Below are 25,288 nucleotides of genomic sequence, written 5' to 3' on the forward strand. Positions count from 1 at the left end.
TTTGATGTCAATCAACCATTTTTTGGTATACAGAGCCAAAACAAATTTTCTGTGTTCACCGTGCACAGTATTTGTGTGCAATAGGCCTCTTAAGACAATGATGCGATCACCATTACTTCATACACAAGTTGCTACTGTCATCCGTCAGAGCAGTTACATCACCTTCCTTGTTTTGCCTTCCATATTGTGTATGACGTAGAAATGCATTTTAGTCAATATGCATTTCACATATTGCATGAGCACGATTTTATTTTGTTTTTAGTTTTCATTTTAGTTTTGTAAGCACATTTTGTGGCCCCGGAGACTTCTGCCATGTTGCCTACAATAAAGTTTGGGACGCTTACAAATACAGTATATGCTTGCATAAGCTTATACATAAGCACATACTACACAAAAAAGTGAGCATAAGCGATTGTTAACAAGTCTGTTTCTGTGTGCGAAATTGAGCATCTTGATGCATTTGATTTAATAAAAGCTAGTGAACAGTACACAACTTCCAGGTTATGATTTGGAGATCTAACAAGATTCAACTGCATTTGATCGTATTGTGATGCTATAAAGATGTTGCTGCCTCTAAATTAGCGGTATATGGTATTTTATTCATCGTTGACTCCAACTAAAATGAACATGTTATTTCGAGTGAAGCTGCAAATGCTTGACTGGAATTTATATCGCTGCGAAGCATAAACGAAGGTCCTACAGCCAAAATGACTAGTCCATATTTGGCAATAACTGCAATGTACTGTTACAAACTATAATGTGGAAATGGATGGCACGCCAAGGGAGTGGTTACATGTTTTGTTAGTATGGTGTTGTAATAATGGTATTTTCTCATGCCAGTTTTCATCTGTTGGTATTGTGGTTTTAACCCTTTCAGGGACAGCGGTTACTACAGTGGACATCTTATCATGTTATCAGGTTACAAGGTGCATGAAAGGGTTAAAGTCATCCAGCTGCTTAATACTTTAATGTAAAATTACAGGTCAAGTGTGAGTATCTTTGTATTATTCGACTGAAAATATTTTTCCATCCATTTTCTAATCCGTTTATCCTCACAAGGCAGTGCTGGAGGCTATCCCATCTTTCATCGGGCAGTGGGCAGGGTCACACCCTCAACTGGTTGCCAGGCAATCGCAGGGCACAGAAAATATTTTTGTGCTCAAAAAATTTGAGGATACCTTTATATCCATAGACACTATCGAAGAAAATGTATACTATTTTTTATTTTGCCTTATTTTCACAATGTCAACAAATGGACACTTTAGAAAGACTAATTATTGATCAAATATTAAGATGCATATGTTAAGTCGCAAAAATATTGCACAAGAGGACATTCCAGTTTCAAAAAGATCCTCCAAACTGCTTTCAATTGTGTGTTATTGCTTTTTTACTCCAGATTATTCTGACGTGGGAAATAAATCCTAGTAATTAAGTACACTTCCACAGTAAGATATGAGGGCTCCTGCGTTGTACTGTATTTATTGTGATGTAATTAAAATAGTGTGAAATTGAGTTCAAATAAAAATCATCATCAGTGTCCCCCGATATTTTATTGTTAGTCTGCCTCAGCATAATTAGTCAAATCACAATTACGGGGCTTGTTGTGGAAAACTTTGAAGTCTGGTGAGTAATCAAACCCAACTTCCTCTTTATCCATATTAGGACAATTGTGGTTTCTCAACAGCGAAACATTTAGGCTATATAAGAAGTGCGATGAGCACAGAGAAACAAGTTGAATAGATTGAGGAAACATGAGCTCTCTTCACCTGACTGTTTTACTCTGCCTGGCAGCTGTGGTTTACTGTGGGCCCGTGTCGCATTTGACAGCGCAAGATGAGACGTTTGCAGAGGTGTGTGTTTTTATTGCTCTTTTATTATTTTAACATCTGAGCAGGCTTGATATCATCCATTTAGGTGGACAATCTGCCAAACGTAGAGCGCACATATTTTACTCCGTAAAATCTTTTTGATGATAAAGTTGCCTTCTTTTACAGAGCTACCTGAGAAAATTCTATGACCTCGCGGATGAAAGTGGCCCATCCGTCCGACGTGGGTTCAGTCAACTCAACAAAAAGCTGAGTGACATGCAGAGATTCTTCGGATTAAAAATCACAGGAACGCTGGATGATGACACCTTGGAGATGATGAGGAAGCCCCGCTGTGGCGTTCCGGATGACAAGGTTGCCCGTTTCTCGACTTTTGGAAACAACCTCAAGTGGCAGAAAAATAGTCTGACATACAGGTAAAATAAATGATTTCCAATCGTCTAACAGTGACAAACTGAATGTTGTGTTTTTGACATCTGGGATAAACTACAGCTCACGTGTGACGTTGAACAGGATTTGCTGTAAAAATGAATAAATGTGTAAGTGACAAACTGCGTAATTATTGCATATGGTTCATACACTGTGTTTTTGTTGATCTGCAGGATAGAGAACTATACACCAGACATGTTGGAGTCAGAGGTCGATTACTCCATCGAAAAAGCGCTGGACGTTTGGGCCAAAGTTACTCCTCTTAGATTCACGAGAATCTACAGTGGCACGGCGGACATCATGATCTCATTTGGTCGCCTGTGTAAGTACAGAATCAGAATGATCCGCTTCAGGATTAGCGGTGTTGAAAATGGATGGATGGATGAATTGACTGATCAATCTCAGTTTGGGCCTTTCTGTGTTGAGTTTGCATGATATCACTCAATTTTCCCCACAGGGTGAAAAAAAAAAATAAATAAATAAAAATAAATATATATAAATATATATTTATAGCCGGCCCGGTAGTCCAGTGGTTAGCACGTCGACTTCACAGTGCAGAGGTACCGGGTTCAATTCCAGCTCCGGCCTCCCTGTCTGGAGTTTGCATGTTCTCCTTGGGCCTACGTGGGCTTTCTCCGGGTGCTCTGGTTTCCTCCCACATTCCAAAAACATGCATGGCAGGCTGATTGAACACTCTAAATTGTCCCTAGGTGTGAGTGTGGGCGTGGATGGTTGTTCGTCTCTGTGTGCCCTGCGATTGGCTGGCATCCGATTCAGGGCGTCCCCCGCCTACTGCCCGAAAACGGCTGGTATAGGCTCCAGCACCCCCCGCGACCCGAGTGAGGATGAAACGGTTCGGAAAATGAATGAATATATGTCTATAAATTGACAAATTCATATTAATCTTTTGTCCTAATAACTAACTGACTTGTAGTAAAGCTGTATTCAAGACGGCTAAGATATTTTACAAGCAATAAGTCAACTGAAATTGTTTGCCAGCAGTCCTGACAACAAATCGTCTTTGGCAGCGTCGATCAACGTTATTATAAGTCACGAAAACGAATGGAATAACTCAAAGTAAAACTGAAAAATAAAGAAAATTGGACTTGTGATCGCTTTCCCAGAAAATGAAAACAAACTCAATATACCGATACATTTTCTGTTGATAAAACGAACTAAAACTCTTTTATCGCGAACATGTTCTCCGTTGTCTTTTTCCATTTATTTTAAAATGAACTGATTCATTTTAAATGCAATTATTTCAGAACCGGTAATATTGTTTAGCTGTACAACAGGAGCAAATTTGGATGTCAACACAAATGAAAAAAGAGTCAAGAGCGTAGGCGTGTCACCTCTGATGTCAATCTTTTCCGAATTATCAGCACATGGTGATTATTACCCCTTCGATGGCCCCGATGGAACTTTGGCCCACGCCTTCGCCCCATCCTCTGGCATCGGAGGAGATGCTCACTTTGACGAGGATGAGACCTTCACCTTTCGTTCCAATTCTGGTGAGTTCCTCAAATTGCGTAGGCATTCACGTACGCTCCTTTTAAAAATGCCTCGGGATATGCCTAATGACTGATGATTTTTTTTGTCGGCTCTCGTGCAGGATATGTTCTCTTCCTGGTGGCAGCTCACGAGTTTGGTCATTCACTGGGATTAAGTCATTCTAACGATGCCGGTGCCCTCATGTACCCCGTATACTCATACTCAAACCCTTCCAACTTTCGTCTGCCGCAAGATGATGTCAAAGGCATCCAGTCTCTTTATGGTATGTCATCGAAAGTCATGTGCAGTCTCCTATTTTTTTTCAGAAAATCATCAACTCAACTCAACTCACCTGTATTTATAGAGCACTTTCAAACAGCCATCGCTGCATACAAAGTGCTGTACATGGAGCAATTTAACATATACAATAAACAGTCAAACAAATCGGTAATAAAGACGGTAGAAAGCACCAAACAGTAAAACCAAGAACAAATCTAAGTCATGCTGAGTCGAATGCCAAAGAATGCAAGTGAGTTTTGAGGAGGGGTTTGAAGATCAAGTAACAAAAGCCCATATTTCATCTCCAGGTCCCAATCCCGATACGGACCCTGGTACCAATCCCGATAAGCCACAGCCGCCCACCACTCCTGATGCTTGTGACTCGAACATGGTGCTTGACGCTGTGGCCACTCTGCGAGGAGAGATGCTCTTCTTTAAAGACAGGTATCACCAGATTTGAAAAACTCAAACAAATAATCAAACATATTAACCCTTTCATGCACACTGTAACCTGATACCATGATAAGTTGTCCAACGTAGTGACCGCTGTCCCGGAAAGGGTTCATATGCCGTAGTTAATGCATGTATGGTGTGGTTTCAGGTTCTTTTGGCGAATCTACCCTCAGAGCAGGACACCTCAGCAAAGTTTCATCACCAACCTGTGGCCCGAAGCCCCCAATAAAATTGATGCTGCTTATGAAAGTCAATATTCGGGGAATGTTTTTCTCTTTAAAGGTACAGTGTATTTCTTTCGTCTCTATTATAGGTCTCACACACACGCACTGGGCTAGTTTTGGCCTCGCATGCCTCGCTCAGTGCGATTCTTGTCTTCCCCCCATCCCACGCTGCATCCATGCATGCATGCATGTTTGCACGCAGCATCCCACAAGTGTTATTTCGAGCCAAGTGTGCCAAAAAGCCCCAAATGAATTGCCTTGTGTGAATGTAACTTTCAACTCCAGATATCACATTGTTTTCATCCAAAATATCATCTCTGCCATGCATCCTCTAAAAGGCTTTGTTCTTGATGCAGGTCGTCAAGTTTGGGCTTTTCGTGGCTACGATCTTGTTCAAGGATATCCCAAAGCAATAACAACTTTTGGTCTTCCCAAAGAAGTGAAAAAAATCGACGCAGCTCTATATGATGCGGAATCAAAAAAGACACTGTTCTTCGTTGGCAGATCTTACTACAGGTATGTTCCATTGATATGATCGGACCATTAATTGGTCGGAATGACACAACTGTTTGCAAATCGATCGAAATATTCTTTTTGTCAAAAGCTTTGATGAAGCCAGTAAGAAAAGGGACGACGGATTCCCAAAACGTGTCGATGAAACCTTTAGTGGCCTAACCGGGAAGGTGACTGCAGCTTTGCAGTACAGAGGTGAGTGAACAATCAATCAGTGGAGGCTGTTATGTATAATTCCTTTTTTTTTTGTTTTTTAATAACGAAAAATAAAACTGAGCCTCTCTTTTCCAGGTTTTACTTACATCTACAGTGGACCCCAAATGTTTGAGTACAGCCTGAGCACCGGGACGTTTTTCCGTGTGTTGGGAAACAACTACTTCTTGCCCTGCACCAACGTCTAGATCGCTCGGGTGAAGGAACTCTGAATCAAAACGAGGGGACACAAATCTATCTGGATTCACCCCTACTGTAATTGTTTGATATTTTTTTTAAACTACCTATATTTAAAGATATTTTTCACAATAATATTATTCTTTATTTTTGAATGTTTTATCGCATTTTTAATCAAGTTAAATGAAGATAAAAGATGGCTCACAGAAGAGGTATTATTATGATTGTTTTTAATGTACATGTATTGTATGTCACACTACAATGACCACATGTTGGAATGTATCAATGCAAAGACTGTGAGAGAAGAAATAAAATTCTAGTCATTAATTTGGTGTCAGCTCATTTTTAGCACATTCCAATGGATTGTGTGGAGTCGTTGCAGTCGTCATAAAGTAATACGGTCTTGAGCGCCATCTCTCGCTTTATCATAATCAATTTGGGGCCCCTATTGTCGGATGCAGATGCAGGTTTCTTGCAATTTAGTAGCGGCCCCAATTTCCAATCACTCGATCGCAATTAAATTCAGCATCCAAGCAAACTTGCCACTTATGTTTTGTCTATGTCTGACAAGAAGACGGCAACAAATTGACTCAGGTGCTGGGCATTGCACAAAAGGGCGATGTGACAAGAGGGCACACAAAACGGGTGTGACCGGCGTACATAAATTGGCAAACAGTGACAAAATCCAAACCACCAGTTCGTCAAAGGGAAGGCAAAACTGGAGCAGCTTTCGTATTCTCATAACAAGTAGAAGGAGATTTTTTTTCGTTGTTGCCTAATTTATAGCTTCCTTCTTTCGCTATCATTGTGTTTCATGTCAATTCCACAGAAACTGTGACTCAGAAGAACTTTGACCACACAAATAAGGATTTACAATTAGAAATATTGAACAGGTGCCGAGTGTTACTGTCAGTGATAACAATAATAATCGGTCAGGATAATTTTTTTAGAGACGTCCGTCAAGCTGGCCTTTTCTGATTTAACTGGAAGAGAAGAAAATGCTCACTTTGGCCAAATTATTGGTGAGTATGTACAGGTACCTCAATTCATAGTCTCGGTGCTTCTCATTCCCTTGTGTGTACGCTGACTCATTAGTCTCACCTGTATCTGTCATCGACTCCAATCTCAGCCATCAGCACCTTCTCTTGCCACTGGTGCAGTCTGGACTTTTTGTCAAGTTCTTATCAGGTCATTGAAGATTTATAACACGCATGAATCACTTTAGATTCCCTTCCGAATTAGTAGTAGAGGCTGGTGATCATACTTTTTAGAAAATGCTTTTTCTTGTTGTTTTGGTTCAATGTTCCTGTTTTCACTCTTGCCTACTTCTTTTATCTTACCGGCCACAGCCATCTTGAAGACAATTATCGCCTTAAGCACATGTGACCGTTTTCTTGACTACTGTAGCATTATATCAGGGGTGACAAATTTTTGTCAGGGGGCCAAATTGTAGTTACGGTTGCCCTTGGAGGCCCGTTAATGAATTTTGGGAAACCATATAAATGTTTAATCACCTCCACATATTACGTACATATTTAGTGTATAAAAAATGGTGGATAACTTGTTTAAAAATCAGAAGTGAAGAATAATGACTGTTATTGTGGATGACATGCGACAATTTGAAATTTTGGTTCAGACTTTAGCAAGCATCATGGAACTTGACATGCTTGATTTGCTTTTGCGGGCCTCATAAAATGATGTGGCGGGCCAGATCTGCCCCCCGGGCCTTGACTTTGACACCTAAGCTTTATATTATCCGAAAATAAATCTGAATTACCCTCAATTTTAGGAGCGACTGTAAAGACTCCAAATAAAAGATACCAACCAGTGTGTTACTGACTGATTACACGACTCATTGGCCTACTTATGATTCATGCTCGTAGTGGCCAAAGGTGTTTATTCTGCAAGTACATTCATCCATCCATTTTCTTATTCGCTTATCCTCACAAGGGTGGCGGGCGTGCTGGAGCCTATATCAGCCGTCATTGGGCAGTAGGCGGGGGACACCCCGAACTGCTTGCCAGCCAATGGCAGGTCGTACACAGACAAACAAGCATTCGAGCTCACAATCACACCCAGAGACAATTTGGACGTCCAATCAACCTCAATTCCATATTTTTGGAATGTGCGAGGAAACCAGAGTACCCGAAGAAAACCCACGCAGGTACGAGGAGAACATGCAAACTCCACACAGGAAGGCCGGAGCCAGAATCGAACCCTGAACCTCTTATCATTCCGCTTTATGCACATTTGCACTCTATAAAGAAACATTTTAGACCTCCTGCTAACCTTCTGTCCTAGATCCAGCACCAGCATGGAAATAACGACAGAAAAATGTTGCTCACCTCATAAAATGGACATGACAAGACCCAGCATGCCGATGGCACGTCTTACTTTTAAATGTATGTTGAAGAGAGCATTGGAGGGAAAATTATTACCAAAATTTAAAAAAAAAAGTTAGATACGGGAAATAGGATTTTCCGGTTGCTGATGTCATCATAGTCTTCATAGTTTTTATTTGGTGACTAATCAAATCCAGTCTTGTCGTTTACTCATCACTGACTCACGAACGCTGTTGCTCAACGCGCCCACCCCCCAACTCCAATCCTATATAACAGCACATCCAGTGCAGGGGCAACACAACACAATCATTGAGGAAACATGAGGTCCTTCAGCCTTTGCATTGTACTGACCCTGGCGTTGGCAGTGTACTGTCTTCCAGTTGCAGAAATTAATCGTCAAGATGAAAGTTTGGCAGAGGTGAATTTGTTATCTTTTTAAATGTTGTCACGTCGGCCATTTTTTGCACTTGAATTGTAGTTTTTAGGCACCTTCACCTTGTTGATATATTGCCACAATTATATTTTTCTCTATTTTGCCTTTTTGTTTTTTGCAGGGTTACCTGAAGTCATTCTTCAACCTAACAGAAGAAAGCGGACCTTCCAGACGTGGGATCAGTCAGCTCAGCAAGCGGCTGAGTGAAATGCAGAGATTCTTTGGTTTACAAATCACGGGAACGCTGGATGCTGACACCTTGGCGATGATGAAGAAGCCCCGCTGTGGCGTGCCAGATAATAACTTGGCCCGTTTCTCCACTTTTGGAAACAACCTCAAGTGGCAGAAAAAAAGTCTGACATACAGGTAAATAGTTTTTCACTAGGATGACACACACACACACACACACACACAACACACACACATTTTTATTTGTTTGTTTATCTACGAATGAGGCTAATATTCGGTATTTTTCCCGATCTGCAGAATAGAGAACTACACCCCCGACATGTCACGCTCAGAAGTCGACAATTCAATTGAAAAAGCCCTGAACGTTTGGGCCAAAGTTACTCCTCTTAAATTCACGAGATTGTACAGCGGCACAGCGGACATCATGATTTCATTTGGTCGCCAGTGTAAGTAAAAATCTATCTGTGTATTGAATTTTTTTAAATGGCTTTTGGTTGTGACTTGTTTGTGGTGTGTTTGTTATCAAAAATATCTTAAAACACAAAAAAAAAAACCTAATTAATTATTATAATCTGATAGAAAAAAAAATATATATACTGTATATAAATCTTTTTTTATTTATATAATTATTAATAAATAATTTGCTCAACAACATACTCACGCAGGCCATTGGCTTAGCTGGAGTACATTTTTGACTGATGCTGTTTCAGCCAATTATTCAGTTGTTACATAACAAATCACTCACCGATAACATGATTGCATGACAACACCAGCGGCATGTGAGTGCATGTCGCATCTTGAAGTTGAGAAGATTTTCGGAGCTTAAGGGCAAACATCCTGCGAGCTCATTGGAACTTGGAAGATGGTTCCAAAAGATGAATAATTTCCAGATATTAGCTGATCCATTGAGATACCTGATCAATATATTGATTTGACTTTGCCAAATCTGATTTTAAATGTAATTATTTCAGAACCGGTAATATTGTTTAGCTGTACAACAGAAGCAAATCTGGATGTCCACACAAATGAAAAAAGAGTCAAGAGCGTAGGCGTGTCACCTCTGATGTCAATCTTTTCCGAATTATCAGCACATGGTGATTATTACCCCTTCGATGGCCCCGATGGAACTCTGGCCCACGCCTTCGCCCCATCCTCTGGCATCGGAGGAGATGCTCACTTTGATGAGGATGAGACCTTTACCTTCCGATCAAATTCTGGTGTGTTATTCGGGTGTACTTGCATACCATACACTAAGCATTATAGGGCTTTGGAACGATGTAATTGTTTGTTTTTGCTGCAGGATATGTCCTTTTCATGGTAGCAGCCCATGAGTTTGGTCACTCTTTGGGCTTATCTCATTCTGATGACCCAGGCGCCCTCATGTACCCCACATACTCGTATAGAAATCCTGACACATTCGTCCTGCCCCAGGATGATGTCAAAGGCATCCAAACTTTATATGGTGTGTATCAACAGGCTTTTTAAATGCACCCCCACAACCCACCTCGCCACCACCACCAAAGCATAGACGGTAATTCCAAGACAATTTTACCTCCAGGCCCGAACACAGATGCTCAGCCAGGACCTCCACCCCCCACGACTCCTAATGCTTGTGACTCGACCATGGTGCTTGATGCTGTGGCTACCCTGCGAGGAGAAATGCTTTTCTTTAAAGACGGGTATGTCTGGATAATGATCATAATACAGACTGGAAAACTATGAATATTGCTTATAAATGTCTTATAAATGCGTGCTTTCAGTTTCTTGTGGCGAAGCTTCGCTCAGGCCAGGTCACCTCAGCAGAGTCGCATCACCAACTTTTGGCCCAGTGCTCCAGTCAACATCGATGGCGCTTACGAGAACCAACATGCCGACCGAGTGTACATCTTCAAAGGTACATTTGATTTTTTATTTTTATTTTATTTTTTTATGAAACCTGTTTAAAGTCCCAACCCTGTGTCAATATTCAAATCCAGCCATTATTATCTTTTCCACCTGTAGATCAGCAAGTGTGGGCTTTCGCTGGCTACAATCTAGTCCGTGGCTATCCCCAAACACTCACTACATTCGGCCTGCCCAGAAGTGTGAGGAAAATTGACGCAGCGTTCTATGATGTGGAATCAAGAAAGACTCTGTTTTTTGCGGGCAGTTATTACTACAGGTAATTAACAAGCATACATTTTCTTTTGTTCAAATATTTATACCCTGAGCTTCGATTTAAAATTTCCTTTTATGATATTGTCAAGTTTTGATGAGGCCAAAAAGAGTGTGGACTCTGGATTCCCCAAACGTATTGATGAGACATTTTCTGGTCTGAGTAAAGTGACGGCGGCTTTCCAATACAGAGGTGAGTCAAACAAACTGTTCGCACCACCAACAACAACAAAAATGAATTGCCTGGATGAACGGAAGAGTTTAATCAAAATCTGTTTTCCAGGTTTTACCTACATTTACAGTGGACCTTACATGCTTGAATACAACTTGGCCACAGGAAGATTGTTCCGTGTACTGAGAAACGGCTACTTCTTACGTTGCACTAACTTCTAGACCAGTTTGACCCAAAGTTTCTTTTGTAAGCTATCGTGTAAGAAATATTTCAGTATTGTCACTAAAGATATATTTATAATCCAAACTATGAATTTCCCCCTTCCAAGTAATCCCCCAGAGTCTAACGCACTTTCTCTGCCACACACTGCCAGTTCCATCAGGCAATCCGAAACTTTCAGACAAACTTTAAAAGACAAGAGAGACTAGGAGTCAAGCAGAGTTGTCTTTTCTCACGAGCAGAGTGCACGAATGTAATCCATTATGATCTCAGACCAGCTCTGGAGCTGAGATGTGTAAACAGTTACAGTCTCGGTACAGCTCTGAAAAGCTACGCTCTCTCCTTGTTTTTTACTAAGGAGGTCCCTGTTACATGAACTTCGAAAGGGGTGGGGGAAACATACACATAATGCATTGTTGAGTGGTTAAAGGGGTCATGCTGGTAAGCTATACCATGTACAATTATTCTCACACACTCCTTGAAGACGTCTTCCAGTATCCTCCGCAACTCTCTCGTCTTAGCCTGTCATCAACAAATTCGAAATGGATCCCACTGATGACTCCTTTGAGCTTGGGAAAGAGGAAAAAAAAAATCACATTGAACCATGAGGACGGTGGTTGGTCCAGCATAGCCATGTTCTTCTCAGCTTGGAACTGACAGATTCCCAGGACATTGCGAGCAGGTATATTTTCATGGAGAAGTGCCTGTAGCTGTCCAGCCACAACTCTCGCTTCTTCTCCCATAGTAAGTGAAAACGAGCTCGTCGATTGCCTGGCCCACACCGAAAGGGTAAAACTCACAGTTTGGGTTTGAAATCGCTTTTGTGACACCAGTCTTGGAACTTTTGTGATGCACCTCATTTGTATATAGAATGACTGAAATATGTGGTTTCATAAAACCTATTTTCAAATGTATTACATTAATATACTCTATGAATAAAATTTTGTATGATTTGTATTCCTGTCTTCATTTTTGGGTCACATATTGGAAATCATTTTGAGTGACTGAGACCCGAAAGGATAACAGGGGGGTCCTTATTTACAACAGTGCTACAAATTCAAACGTAACCTAATTTTGGCCAAAAACCCCCGCTCAACTAATCAAAGAAAAGTTAGCACTTAAACAAAATAAGTAATTGTGACAACACCACCAGGATACGGTATGCAAGTCAGTCAACAGACTAGCGATGATGCGCAGCCAATAAGCTCACAAGAAAAATCCGCTCGTGCTGATGAATCCAAATGTCGTTTGTTTGGTTTCGCATAAATAAATACATTCATTCATTCATTCATCTTCCGAACCGCTAGGGCCGCGGGGGGCGCTGGAGCCTATCCCAGCTGTCTCCGGGCAGTAGGCGGGGGACACCCGGAATCGGTTGCCAGCCAATCGCAGGGCACACAGAGACGAACAACCATCCACACTCACACCCACACCTAGGGACAATTTAGAGTGTTCAATCAGCCTGCCACGCATGTTTTTGGAACGTGGGAGGAAACCGGAGCATCCAGAGAAAACCCACACAGGCCCGGGGAGAACATGCAAATACACAAAATTAGAATCACGACATGGGTATCCGAGAAAGCAAATTTTCGAAAACGTAGAGTTAAGATAGTTACAAAGCAAACCCCTTTGTGTCAAAACACACTTCCCTCGTTTATGTTCATATCATAAGCACAAGCTCATCAAGCAGTTAGCCACATCTTCAGAATGTTGTCTCTCCAAATATTGATACAAACTATTGTGTATCTGATTCAGCGTTACCGTACATACTTTTGCAAAGGGGCCTGTTCAGACAGTCACTGGAATGTTTCACTGCCCAGTCTTGCATCTTTCTCTGCTCTTAACCTCATATCCCAAACACTATCTCGGGAATTAACCGAGGGCTTTACGAGTGTGCAGAGCACAGGAAGAAGAATTTTTGCAGGCACTTTGTCTTCACGTGCAGGAGGATAATAATCATGGAACGTCCATCACTTGTCAAGGTTGCGTTAATGATGATGATGACAGTAGCTCTCAGCGGAGCTGTGCCGACCATCCTAACCGGCGAAGAAGATCACGCTAAAGCTCAGGTAAACACCGCTGTAACAGTTGATCAGTTCAACCTGAGAGTATGGAGAGAATCAAACGTGATGGGATCCTAAGATTCTGTACATCACTTTTTGTTTAGAAATGGAGACTTTGTTTCCCGACGACGCAACCAAAAATAAGGGTTCCAAGCAGTTTGCAAACTTTTCCGAACCACTCATCTATTTAACTTGAAAGAATTTCTTACACCTCTAAAAAGCTAAAAATTCAGTCCATCCTTTCGAGATTGAAAAGGCTAACACACACTACATTTGAGCAAACAAAAAGTAATTTACAAGTTTTTAACCCTCATGTGTTTTCTTTTGTCTAGGATTACCTTTCTCATTATTTCTCTGAAGTGGGCGTCACCACTGGTAGCGAACAATGGCGCAGCGGTCTTGATTCCTTCACGGACACTCTCAAAATAATGCAGGAGTTTTTTGGCCTGGAGGTGACAGGTCAATTGGACAGCGACACAATGGAAGTGATGTCACAACCTCGCTGCGGTTTCACAGACTTACAGACATTCAAGTATGCTCACTTTGATGGGCAACCCAAGTGGGAAAAGAATGTGGTCACATACAGGTTTGACAATTTTATATTGGAACACATTGCAATAATTCTCCACTGAATCTGCTGGTTAAGCTTACAATTAAATGTGTGTTAAATGTTACTAGAATAACTGAATATACACCGGACTTGAGTAAAAGTTTCGTGGATGCCACACTTGCCAAGGCCCTGCAGATCTACAGTGACGTTGTTCCTTTGGATTTCAAGCAGATTCAAACAGGCACTGCAGACATAATGATCAAGTTCAAGGCTCACGGTAAGCGCCCCCTCGTCCTGGGACAAACTTGAATAGGATATTAACTTGATGTCTCTTGCAAAACCAGATCATGGAGATTTTGCACCCTTTGATGGGGAGGGTGGAGTCTTGGCTCATGCCTTTTCCCCTGGTGGAGGCAGAGGAGGTGACACTCATTTTGATGAAGATGAAACCTGGACTCTTAGTTCATCAGGTGCGCCCTCAATTAATCATTATAATGGAAATCATACTCCGCCAAAGCTAAGCATGTCACCAATCTTTCCATGTTAACTGATTTTGTTCACAGGAGTCAACCTGTTCTTAGTGGCAGCCCATGAGTTTGGACATGCACTCGGGTTATCCCACTCTAAGGTTCAAACCGCCTTGATGTTCCCCACCTACCGGTACGTTAACACAGAAGGCTATGTGCTACCAGAAGATGACCGCCAAGGAGTGCAGGCACTATATGGTGAGAGTTTGGCCTCTTGGCAGCGATTAAAATAATGCCACAATGTGAGATACTGTACATCTGGATAATATAATGGGCTCTAATTTTGTGAACCGCCCAAATCCTGCACGGCGATGGGTTAGAACCACTATTGGCAATTTTGGAGATGAGTGCAGGATGGTGAATCTAAGAGAAAGAGGGGGCGGGGGGGTCTGCTCTGTGGTGGGGGTGATCACGTGATCACAGCCAAAATCACTCCTGACCAATTAAAGCAGCTCCTCTCATTCACTTGAAATGTGGCATGCTAGTCATACGCTGACACCTTATTTGGAATCCCACTAAGATTCTAAGCAGGGAGCCCTCCATTGCAATATAATTAGTTGTAGGACACGCACTGCTAAAATATGATTGGTTGCGGCATCCGGCTAGCATGTTGGTTGTCATCCTAGCAAAAGCAAGAGCAAGTTAGCCTCACAGCAAAACTCGTGAATATCTGCCATTCGTGTTTGAGGGTATTTGCATGTTATCTGAGGTTCAAGAGATATTTATAAGACTATTTCCATCAAAGTCAGAGTGGCAAACTCAAGTGACTGCTGCTGTTGAACTGACGACTGCTGTTTTAAGTTGGACTACCTGAGGGCCTAAACTAACTATTATTACTGAGTAGCCAAATTGTCACTCCACTGCGCGCATCTCCACTGATACACCCTGTGATGTTGTTTTACTTATTTATTTTTATTTTTTTGCATTTGTGTCAAATGCATATAGATACACGCCCTTGTGTTGGGTACCTTGTAAGGTGCAATATAAATCGAATTTCTCTAGGAGTCAGATCATCAACTAAACCAACAATGAAGCCTGCACCAAAACCACAACCAGAGCCTGAACCAGAGCCTGAACCACAGCCTGAACCAGAGCCTGAACCCACGCAAGAACCAGATCCCGGACCTGCACAAGAACCAGACAGGTGTAGCCGTAATCTCATGTTTGATGCTGCAACGTCCATACAGCGCCATCTTTATTTCTTCAAAGGCAGGTTAGACAAGTATATTTACATTCCACCCCCCTGCATAAAACAAATGTTTACTTTTACCTGGAAGCGTCATCAATATCTACTCATATTTCAAATGTTCTATTTCTTTTCAAGCCATTTTTGGAAGAGAAGCAGCAACTGGGATGGTGTCACCACAAGGGCAATTAATTCTGTCTGGTCTGGCATCAACAAAGTCGATGCCGCTTATGAATATGGACCACGCGGCGCAGTTTTTTTAATTGAAGGTACAAATGAGTTGGATCAAATGAAACGGCAGATCCTGTACATTCAAAAACATTTCTACAGTGACAACATATTAACTTAACATTTTCATGACAAAGGGAACCACTACTGGCAAGTCAAAAGGAACACAGTCTTACCGGGCTTCCCCAAACCTCTCAGCGACTTTGGCTTGCCTTCATCTGTCACCAAAGTAGATGCCGCCGTCCACATTCCATTTGTGGGAAGAACTCTCTTTTTTGTAAACAACAAATACTGGAGGTGAGTTTGTGTGTGTGTTTGTGTGAGTTTGTGTGTGTGTGTGTGTATGCATATGTGTATATACATTACATTTATACTGTGTTGTGTTTTTATTGACAAAATCAGAGACTGATTGAGATACTGCTTCAACAATTAGTTGAATTTGTATTTTGCAGTTGTATTTTGCAGCGGTGTACTTAAAGAGGCCCATTTTATAGTGCAATGAAGTGTCTGCAACTATTTTAGTCAGATCGTAATGTTTGTTGTTATGAATCTATAGCTATAACGAACGGAGAGGCAAAATGGATCGCCGGAACCCCAGATTGATTCGCACAGAGCTCCCCGGGATTGGCTACAGAGTTGATGCTGCTTTTGAGTATAGAGGTAGGTCTTTTTTCAAAGATTCTTCTTCCTGCAACATGACGTTGTCTAAATGAGACTCAACATTTTGCAGGATACCTGTTCTTCTCGTATGGATCCAGGCAGACACAATACAGTTATTTGAGAAGAAGAGCGGTTCGCACGCTGATGAGCAGTGACTGGATGGATTGTGACTGAACAGTCACCGAAGTCTCCCATCTATGAGCATTGAATTACAGTATTTTTCGATGGTTCATGCCACTTCTAGTATCGCTTATAGGGGATTTAGCTTCTTAGAAAAGTATAATCTCATGAGTTGATTAGTTATCAGCGTGGGCAAAAATAATGCCATATAATGGCAGAACCGGTGTTATGTCATGTTTAATAAAGCTTTGGGAGTACAGTAACTGACAACATAAATGTGATCAAATTATTTTTCTTTCACAACGCAAAATACATCTGCAAATATATATTTCACTGTCATGGATTCTTTACCTCAACATTGCCACATGAGGAAAAGCAAAACTAAATACTGTTTGGTTTTGGTAGGAGAAAAAGAAAAAAGAAAAGAACTAAAAATTTAGTTTGTTAGTTTAGCGGTTTACGTTTTGTTTTTTTTCGTAAAGTTGACTTCTTTACAAAGTAAGTTGGGCCCCAGTCTTTATATATCAGTTGATGTTTGAGCCTTTGTTCAACCTTTTTTGACTTTATTAAATTGATATTTTGTCCAAATTTGAAACACCATTGTCCACGCCTATGTGGGGTCCACTCCGATCTGTAAGGATGAACTGCACTTCCATTCATTTCAGTGGGGAACATTACCTACATTTATGAACATTTCAGCTTACAAATGGGCTCACCTAAGCATTTAAGTCTATATCTTGCAGTTCCCATTCCACTGTTGTTACCTACCAATTTAGTGAGAGGAAAACCTCTGTGGAGGGTGGTTTTGCCACAACAACACAGAGTATTAGCCACAAAGTCAGCAAATTTTACAGTATTCAATGTTCAATTTAATCCCCCCCCGAATAGCCATTGTGATTTTTCGAAGCCATGTGCCTCAATTGTCCTTTGATTCTGGGGCGGGGTAGTAAAACCAAACATTTGGACAGCACTGTGGTTTATGGTTCGAATTTAGGCTTTAGCCATCCTGTGTGGATTTTCATGTTCTACTCTTGGTTGTGTGAGTTTATTTGTATACTTCCTCCCACAATCCAAAAACTCGCGTGAAGACTAAATTGCAGGTGAGAGCGTGAGTGCGAATGGCCGCTTATTTGAATGTGACCTGCGACAGAAAAAAAATCGACTCTTAGACTACATCGGTTTACGGAAGAGGTTGGGGCCAATGAAGAAAAAAAATAAGGTTGGCAAAATTCTCACTTTAATCTCAGAATTCTGAAAAAAAACCTCAAAACAACAGCAACAACGTTTTCAGCCTCAAGGTGGCGAAATTGCGTTTTAACAACACGACGAAATAATTTTAGGTTACGTCAGAGGAACACGCCTCTCCATGTGATTGGCTGCGTGAGTCTCTCCGGTGTCAGTGCACAGCCGAAGGTGAAGTGGACTCATCGGGTTAAAAAATGTCATCCAGTGGACTTTTAACCATACGCGCCGGAACATGCAAGCGCCTGGTAAGCATGGGTGTGTTCAGCAATACACTACGTTAAGGCTGCCCCTTGTCATATGTTGCATTACCTTGTGTCCGTGCCTCCTGCAGTTGTAAATATTTAGCGGCTAAGCTAACTAGCTAACTTCATTGTGATTGCGTTCGTCCTTGATTGTGAACATAAATTATTGACACGGGTCGCCTACCACATTCATTTATTGATTTTCAAGTGAATTGTTTCTTGCTATCTGCCGATCATTGTTTTTTTTACTCCGAGGCATTCACATTATGACACATAACGTTAAGCCAAGGCAAGTTTAAATTGTGCCCACTTAAGCGGGCGCTAACATGAATTGTCCTGTATTTCCTTGCTAAGCTGTTTTCACAAATTCAACAACTGTCTTTTGAACTTTCTAAGCCAAGGCAAGTTTAAATTGTGCCCACTTAAGCGGGCGCTAACATGAATTGTCCTGTATTTCCTTGCTAAGCTGTTTTCACAAATTCAACAACTGTCTTTTGAACTTTCATTCATGTTTGGAGTCTTATGCGTCACCGGTCTCCTTTTTTAGATTCACAAATACCTGTCAAGAACCTACACGTCTCGTCCATCTCTCAATGTAAGTTTGGAGCGTGCATATTTACAGTATGCCCCTCGTCCTTGTTTGGAGTGTACACTTCACGCAGATTTTGTTGTGATGTTTCAGGAAGTGGTCATTGTTAGCTCAGTCCGCACTCCAATGGGCTCCTTCAAGGGCAGCCTGGCAGCGGTCCCAGCTACAAAACTGGGCTCTGTTGCCATAAAGGGAGCTATAGATAAAGCAGGTACAGTTTATTCCCAACACGTTGCAGAGTTTCACATTTCTCCGATTCCTTAATGTATTTTTAACCAGATCCACTGATAGACCTGGCATCAAATACATTTTCCGTAATTGTGAAAAGCAGTTGCAGCTGTTGTTTTCAAGTTTGTATACCCGTTTATAAAGGACGTTTAATTTTTTTAAACCTGTGCTTTGGTCATACATAGACATTGATTTTGATGTCACTAAATGCAGTTGTATTAATTTAGGAATAAAGCCTGAAGATGTGAATGAGGTCTACATGGGCAATGTGCTCCAAGCAGGAGAAGGACAGGCTCCCACCAGACAAGCGTTGCTTGGAGCAGGTGAGATGTTACACTATTTATCTACCATGAAGATAAGAGTAGAAAGCCCCCTATGAACGATTAAAATAATTTTACACTGCACAGGCCCTATCCATTGTGCCTCACTGAAGTGATTGTTCTATAAAGGTCACATTTCCATCCATGTGCTTGTTGTTTGGGAAGATGCCACCATTTCTCTGTACCAACATGCAGTGAATATTCAAGGGTTGATATTAAAGAGCTCAGTTGCGCATAACCCCACGTATCATTTCAAAATAGCAGTTGTCACAGAATACCGGACAATAAAATAAAGCCAACCAATTTATGGTATGGTAATTGCTGTACATACTTAAAAATGTTTGAAAGTAGCATCTTCTCCACGTGTCTCATTGAGTTGAGGTTCCTTGTAAGACAGGGGTGTCAAACAAATTTTTGTCGCGGGGCACTTTGGAGTTACGTCTTCCCTCGGAGGCCAAATTAATGTTTAATCATCACATATTATTATTAATTGTACGCAACAAAATGGTGTATTACTAGTTTTGAAATCAGTCAACTATTTGTTTGTTGTTTGTTCACTTGTTGTTCAAGTGAGTGTGAACAGGACCAGAAACTTATTGCAAAATCTCAATGTTATTTAATACACATGACAATTTGACATTTCGGTCCAGATTTTAGAAAGGATCATGGAAGTTGACACACATGATCTGCCTTCGCACGCCACATAAAATGATGGCGCGGGCCAGATCTGGCCCTCGGGCCTTGCGTTTGACACCTGTGTTGTAAGAAGTGCAACTGATCCTTGTTGTTGCATCGTCATTAACCTTCAGCTACTGTGATCTAAAATAAAAAGAAGCCGTCGATGGGTATGTGCTATCCCATGTATTCGGTTTCCTAAAATAGCATCAAGTGGCACTGCTCCAAGCTATTATCAACTGATTTCAAATGCAACGTATGAGTAGTAAAAAAAACAAACAAACAAATAAAGCTGCATGTTTGAAATGAACAAGGTTCAATTGCATCACAGAGGAAAATTTCTATTGCTCTAGATAATAAAATAATACAGGCCAGAGATGATTACATCTGTGTTAATTCTGAACATTCCACTGGTAAATGCTTTACAAATACATGCGACAGCACTCAACATAACTGTGAAATGTTATCAGTGGTTGATTCTGAGAGTGGATGAACTTTTTGAATGTATTACTTTTAGGTTTGACACTTGGCACTCCAGCAACAACCATCAACAAAGTTTGTGCCTCTGGGATGAAGTCAATCATGATGGCAGCCCAGAGTCTAATGTGTGGACACCAGGTAGATAAAGCCTTTGTGTTTTTGTGTTTTGTTTTTTTCTCTACGTGCATTAGTGCACCCCATTTGAAAAGTAAGCTTTGTATCCATCTCTCATTGTCCATAATTAGACGGAGGTTGTTTGGGTTTTGGTTTTCTTAAATCTTTCATTCAATATTAGCTTTGCTAGAGATGCATGTTGCGTGGTGATTTTTACATAATTGAAGGAATTAGCCAGAAAAAAACATTGTCCATTGGCAAATTTGAATTTCATTAGCGGTTCATATTTGTGGGAGTGTTGTGTGTACTCCACTAGAGAAAATGAACATTGAATTATTTGTGTGTTTTTAAATTATTGTTCAGGAAGTGATGGTGGCAGGAGGGATGGAGAGCATGTCCAATGTGCCTTACGTGATGCCTCGAGAAACGCCATCCTACGGTGGCGTTAGAATGGAAGACCTCATTGTGAAGGACGGACTGACTGATGTATACAATAAATTCCACATGGTAACTGTCCACTTAAACTCGTAAACATAACATGGAAAAAGTCACGTATTTGTTAGCACAATGCATACACAGTATTTAAGTACAGTATAAGATAGTATTATCCACGTGGTGGAGTTGAGTCAATGGAAGTTTTTAGTCTGATAGGTCAGCTTCTAATTCCACGTGAGCGCTAATCTTTGATGTCATCACCAAACAGGGCAACTGTGCAGAGAACACCGCAAAGAAAAGCAGCATCACCAGGGAGGAGCAAGACAGCTATGCCATCAGCTCATACACGCGCAGTAAAGTTGCATACGAGTCGGGGGTATTGGCCAAAGAGATTGTTCCAGTTAGCATCCCACAGAAAGGTTGGTAAGAGCGCAATTTTTTTTCTTCATACTTCTCTGTGATATTTTCATGTTGTATGTTTCATGACTTTAAGGCAAACCTGATGTGGTCGTGTCCGAGGATGAGGAGTGGAGGCGGGTGGACTTTAGTAAAGTTCCCAAACTTAAGGCAGTGTTTCAGAAAGAGAATGGTAATGATCAATTTGTCTTACCTTAATTGTTTGTTTTTTTTTTTTTTTTTTTGGTAAATGCCTTATTTAGTATGTTTTGTTTGCTGTTTTTAGGCACAGTGACTGCCGCCAATGCCAGCACTCTGAACGATGGAGCTGCTGCCCTTGTATTAATGACAGCAGACGCTGCAAAAAGACATAATGTCACTCCACTGGCCAGGATTGTATGTAAGGACAATTTATGATGAAATCTAATTGTGAAAACGGAAAGCTTCTGATTTTTATTCCCTACGGGGTATGAGACAGCCCAAGCATCCACAATCCATTCACAAATTGTGGCGTAACTCATCCAGCGCTGTTGTGTTTCAAAATGCTAAGTATGCTTGTCCCTCATCACTTGCCGTAGCCCAAGCGGGTTATGTAGGAATGTGGGGAATGGTTGAGAGAACAGTCAGTAATAGAAGCCAAGTGAGGCCGCCAGCGCGGCAGAATAAGGGATTAAAATCTCCAGGAAAGAATCTTTATTTAATGTAATGCTAAACATTACACTTTTTATTACAGTAGGAGCGGGAAGATGGCCAGTTTTTTCTTTTAATCCGCTGGATGTTGCTGCCCCACTGTCGTCCTTGCCCGGATAGATAGATGGCGCCGTTTCATAAAACTAAAGCACCAAACACCATGGATTAGTTGATCTTTAATTCTTGAAATAAACTGTGCTTCATAAACGTATCTCTTCGTAGGTGCCATTTTCAGGAAGTTGTTTTGCACAGCACACGTCCCGGCCCTATGGGGAATGCCTTTAGCGTCCTCTTTCCACCCTTCCCATTTTAACGTCCACATGGTGTCCTCGGTTACTTTCCTCTACATTAGCAGCGTGCCGGCACAACATTAGTCAGTCAGTCAGTCAAGTGGACCCCTCATTGGAGTCACACAACAGCATTCACACATTTTGTAGAACATTTTCGTATTTTAAGCGCGCCTTACGGTTGTGAAAATTCGACACTTAACATTACACACAACAGTCTATTTGTTACGACACACATTGTTGGGCATCGTGGAAGTGTTTCACTGCTCAAAAGCAATGACGATTGGCATCTTGACTTTTTTATTCATAGCAACACAGAAAATGATAACTCAATGTTTATTTCTGAACTGACGAAGTTGTCAAGTATTTGATTCATGTTGGTCGCCAATGAGAGCTTAGCTGTGTTTGGAGTGGCCTGAAGTCTCACATTTCTGTTATAAACCAAATCTGTAATTTTGGTCTTTTCTTTCTGCTCCGTAGCATTTGCTGATGCAGCCGTTGCACCCATTGATTTCCCCATTGCTCCTGCATACGCTGTACCAAAAGTATGTACACATAATCTAAATTTTGAGTTTCCTGTAATTGCTAATTACCTAATTAAAGAAGTACTTCCAGGTCAGAGATGTTATTAAATCCAAAGGGCATCTGTGTGTGGCTGTCAGGTCTTGGACGCAGCCGGGCTGACCAAAAATGATATCGCCATGTGGGAGATCAACGAGGCCTTCAGTGTGGTCGTTCTGGCCAACATCAAAATGCTGGACATTGATCCTGCGAAAGTGAATGTCAACGGGGGAGCCGTGTCACTCGGACACCCCATTGGGTAAGCAGTAAAAAGTTATCCAAATAAAAGTTAAAATATGTCTAAGTTCAGTCATACTGATGCATTATTATTGTAGTTGTTGTTACTGTGTGGTACGTAACCTTTTGTAGTTCCTAATCATGTCCCCTTTTCTCACCTTTCAGGATGTCTGGAGCAAGAATTGTGGGTCATATGGTGCACAACCTCAAGTCTGGCCAGTACGGTCTGGCAGGTATCTGCAATGGAGGGGGTGGAGCCTCTTCTATTATTATCCAGAAGTTCTAGAAATGGAAAAGGGACGCTTACAGCCCCTTTAATATTCTCTTTGAAATATGTGGGTGAGGGATTGTAGCGTCCAAATCGTTTGCAAAGCTCCCCGCTTTATTATGAAGAATGCCCTTTTTTTTTCTTTTTTTGTCAGGCTCCAGGTGGCCTATTTACACAACACATAAGGACTTAACTCCGATGACATCATAACTCCAATGTTAACTCCAATGTTACATCCTTTGTTAAACAATTAGGTGGGAAAATAAGTTAATATTTAACTCTGAACTGAAATGGTTGAATAAATAGTTTTTATAAAAGCAATGCTGTATAGATGTCTTTTGTAAAAAAATAAAAAATCTTCCCTTTATTGTAGCAAGTGGGCAGACCAGTGAGTGCACTCACTGTGTAAATTAAAAGAAAATCAATTCTCAGTGGACACGAGAGGGTCCCCCCCCCCCCCCCCCCGAGAATGCTGACAATGACTAGACTCGCTTGTGGATGATTTCTTCAGTTACATCTCAAATGTGAGCTTTACCAAATGTTCATTTGGTGTGTCTTTATTTTTCCACCATTTGATACATTTGATATAATTTGTCTCTGCACATTGACAAGTTTCATTTGAAATCAATAACCAACATTTTCAAGAGTATTTTATATGCCATAGAAAATAGATGTTCAAGTTTTTTTTTTTTTTAAGAAATCAGTTGTGGTCTACCGTACCTAGTCATGTTGGTCACTGTAGATTCTGTATTGGCCACTAGGCGGCGCCATTTCATTGCCGTGATTTTGCTACCTTTGGCTTTTCCTTGGTACGAACTCAAATTTCACGTCATATTGCAGGTTTTAGGAATGTTTTAAAAATAGATATTGCTATTCGTTGAAGCAGATTTATCTATGGTTGCAATTTAAAAAAATATATGACATTGTCTGGATACAATCATGTTGATATTCCTCGGTTGTTTCGAGTGCACGAAAGTGTCGTACTGTACCGGGTGTAGTAGTAGATCTGGGTGGCCGCCAGAGGTGGCAAAAGTACACGCACAGTACAGGAAGAAAAAGTCGAATATACTTTAATGTAAAAGTAATGAGGATTTTTTTTTTTTTTTACTATTAGTACTCAAACCCGTTTTAACTAAATACAACTAATACAACAATTACAAAAGTGTCTCTATACTCGAAATAGTTTCCTTTTTTTAATAACTAGCAAAAGGTTCAAACTGAGAATTGGAAAAAAAAGTTGGTTCTGAGAGCCGACAACATTAAACAGTTCACTAAAATAAGGTCATGGATGAGGAATATTTAGCTTTTCTGAATCAGTTGCCATTATTGTTCATGGTCCCCAGTACATATTCCTTCAACTTGCTGTTTTTCTTTTTTTCTGCCTTCCAAGTCCCTCAGATATGAGAATAGGTCACGATCTCAGCTGTGATTGTCTTTCAGTTTTACATTCATATTTTTGTGTCGTGTCATCACCTTGGATGTCAAAAAGTGCAACCAGAATGTACTTTATGTATTTTGAACAAATGAGTGTGGTCGTATAAATGTAAGATGTTCGACATTTTACCCCACCCAAGTGTGTGGCTGGGAAAACCGATGACTCAGTCAGTATACATTTAAAAAAAATAAAAAATAAAACCTCTTAAAAGCAGAAATCTTAAGGAAAAAATGTTTCTTATTGTCTAACTACTAGTTACTACCTAGGTTTTCATTTCGTTTGTGATCAATGTTTAAAAAAATAGAACTTGTATGTGTTGTTTGTTTAAAATGCTGGTTGGAGGTGTTGAGTTGTTATTCGCAACAAGAACATAATGTCCCTTAGCCTCTCAGTGGAAGAGTTTCATCTCTCATTCTTTTCCTTTTTCTGCCAGCCAACGCAGTCAAACATTAAGCTAAATATTAACAGAGTTTAAGTCCTTTGGCCACAAGTATTTTCAGAGTTGACATTTCCCATTTGTTTGGAGGTTACCAATAGTTATCGTTATAGTTACCTTCTTGATCGTTCATTTAAAAAAAAGGTGGTGGAGCGCTAACTTCATGATGATGGGCCAAAACATGCGTCATATCAATGTTTCA

General features: G+C 40.8%; 4 protein-coding genes across 4 annotated transcripts; all 4 read left to right on the forward strand.

Moving 5' to 3' along the window:
* Window positions 1–1,732: 1,732 nt before the first annotated feature.
* LOC147193502 (collagenase 3-like) lies at window positions 1,733–5,932 on the forward strand. The gene is made up of 10 exons (XM_086130787.1): window positions 1,733–1,850; window positions 1,995–2,242; window positions 2,429–2,577; window positions 3,638–3,766; window positions 3,868–4,029; window positions 4,334–4,469; window positions 4,627–4,760; window positions 5,059–5,218; window positions 5,307–5,410; window positions 5,507–5,932. The coding sequence occupies exons 1-10, from the start codon at window positions 1,752–1,754 to the stop codon at window positions 5,614–5,616; spliced, it is 1,431 nt and encodes a 476-aa protein (XP_085986913.1). The 5' UTR covers window positions 1,733–1,751; the 3' UTR covers window positions 5,617–5,932.
* A 2,334-nt stretch (window positions 5,933–8,266) lies between these two features.
* Window positions 8,267–12,065, forward strand: LOC147193503 (collagenase 3-like). Its single transcript, XM_086130786.1, has 10 exons — window positions 8,267–8,365; window positions 8,502–8,746; window positions 8,867–9,015; window positions 9,658–9,786; window positions 9,870–10,031; window positions 10,128–10,248; window positions 10,330–10,463; window positions 10,571–10,730; window positions 10,816–10,916; window positions 11,007–12,065. Exons 1-10 carry the CDS (start codon window positions 8,267–8,269, stop codon window positions 11,114–11,116), a joined length of 1,410 nt encoding a protein of 469 aa, XP_085986912.1. The 3' UTR covers window positions 11,117–12,065.
* Window positions 12,066–12,939: 874 nt separating this feature from the next.
* On the forward strand, window positions 12,940–16,724 carry mmp30 (matrix metallopeptidase 30). Its single transcript, XM_086130785.1, has 10 exons — window positions 12,940–13,183; window positions 13,510–13,763; window positions 13,856–14,004; window positions 14,072–14,197; window positions 14,291–14,452; window positions 15,257–15,467; window positions 15,579–15,709; window positions 15,806–15,965; window positions 16,225–16,328; window positions 16,399–16,724. The coding sequence occupies exons 1-10, from the start codon at window positions 13,073–13,075 to the stop codon at window positions 16,500–16,502; spliced, it is 1,512 nt and encodes a 503-aa protein (XP_085986911.1). The 5' UTR covers window positions 12,940–13,072; the 3' UTR covers window positions 16,503–16,724.
* A 1,081-nt stretch (window positions 16,725–17,805) lies between these two features.
* acat1 (acetyl-CoA acetyltransferase 1) lies at window positions 17,806–23,536 on the forward strand. Its single transcript, XM_086130797.1, has 12 exons — window positions 17,806–17,938; window positions 18,483–18,530; window positions 18,618–18,735; window positions 18,980–19,075; window positions 20,265–20,365; window positions 20,705–20,848; window positions 21,045–21,195; window positions 21,270–21,365; window positions 21,459–21,572; window positions 22,630–22,694; window positions 22,812–22,969; window positions 23,113–23,536. Exons 1-12 carry the CDS (start codon window positions 17,888–17,890, stop codon window positions 23,231–23,233), a joined length of 1,263 nt encoding a protein of 420 aa, XP_085986923.1. The 5' UTR covers window positions 17,806–17,887; the 3' UTR covers window positions 23,234–23,536.
* Window positions 23,537–25,288: the final 1,752 nt, after the last annotated feature.

This window comes from Hippocampus guttulatus, chromosome 15 (genome assembly GCF_054856545.1).
Source record: "Hippocampus guttulatus isolate MCC_2025c chromosome 15, RoL_Hgut_1.0, whole genome shotgun sequence".
Taxonomy (NCBI): domain Eukaryota; kingdom Metazoa; phylum Chordata; class Actinopteri; order Syngnathiformes; family Syngnathidae; genus Hippocampus; species Hippocampus guttulatus.

Coding starts and splice junctions, on each gene's coding strand:
- LOC147193502 (XM_086130787.1), top strand. CDS start 1,752: ATGAGCTCTCTTCACCTGACTGTTTTACTCTGCCTGGCAGCTGTGGTT. Junction 4,761..5,058: donor GAATGTTTTTCTCTTTAAAG/GTACAGTGTATT, acceptor TTCTTGATGCAG/GTCGTCAAGTTTGGGCTTTT. Junction 5,219..5,306: donor GTTGGCAGATCTTACTACAG/GTATGTTCCATT, acceptor TTTTGTCAAAAG/CTTTGATGAAGCCAGTAAGA.
- LOC147193503 (XM_086130786.1), top strand. CDS start 8,267: ATGAGGTCCTTCAGCCTTTGCATTGTACTGACCCTGGCGTTGGCAGTG. Junction 10,032..10,127: donor AGGCATCCAAACTTTATATG/GTGTGTATCAAC, acceptor TTTTACCTCCAG/GCCCGAACACAGATGCTCAG. Junction 10,731..10,815: donor GCGGGCAGTTATTACTACAG/GTAATTAACAAG, acceptor GATATTGTCAAG/TTTTGATGAGGCCAAAAAGA.
- mmp30 (XM_086130785.1), top strand. CDS start 13,073: ATGGAACGTCCATCACTTGTCAAGGTTGCGTTAATGATGATGATGACA. Junction 14,198..14,290: donor CTGGACTCTTAGTTCATCAG/GTGCGCCCTCAA, acceptor TTTTGTTCACAG/GAGTCAACCTGTTCTTAGTG. Junction 14,453..15,256: donor AGGAGTGCAGGCACTATATG/GTGAGAGTTTGG, acceptor GAATTTCTCTAG/GAGTCAGATCATCAACTAAA.
- acat1 (XM_086130797.1), top strand. CDS start 17,888: ATGTCATCCAGTGGACTTTTAACCATACGCGCCGGAACATGCAAGCGC. Junction 20,849..21,044: donor TATACAATAAATTCCACATG/GTAACTGTCCAC, acceptor ATCACCAAACAG/GGCAACTGTGCAGAGAACAC. Junction 21,196..21,269: donor AGTTAGCATCCCACAGAAAG/GTTGGTAAGAGC, acceptor CATGACTTTAAG/GCAAACCTGATGTGGTCGTG.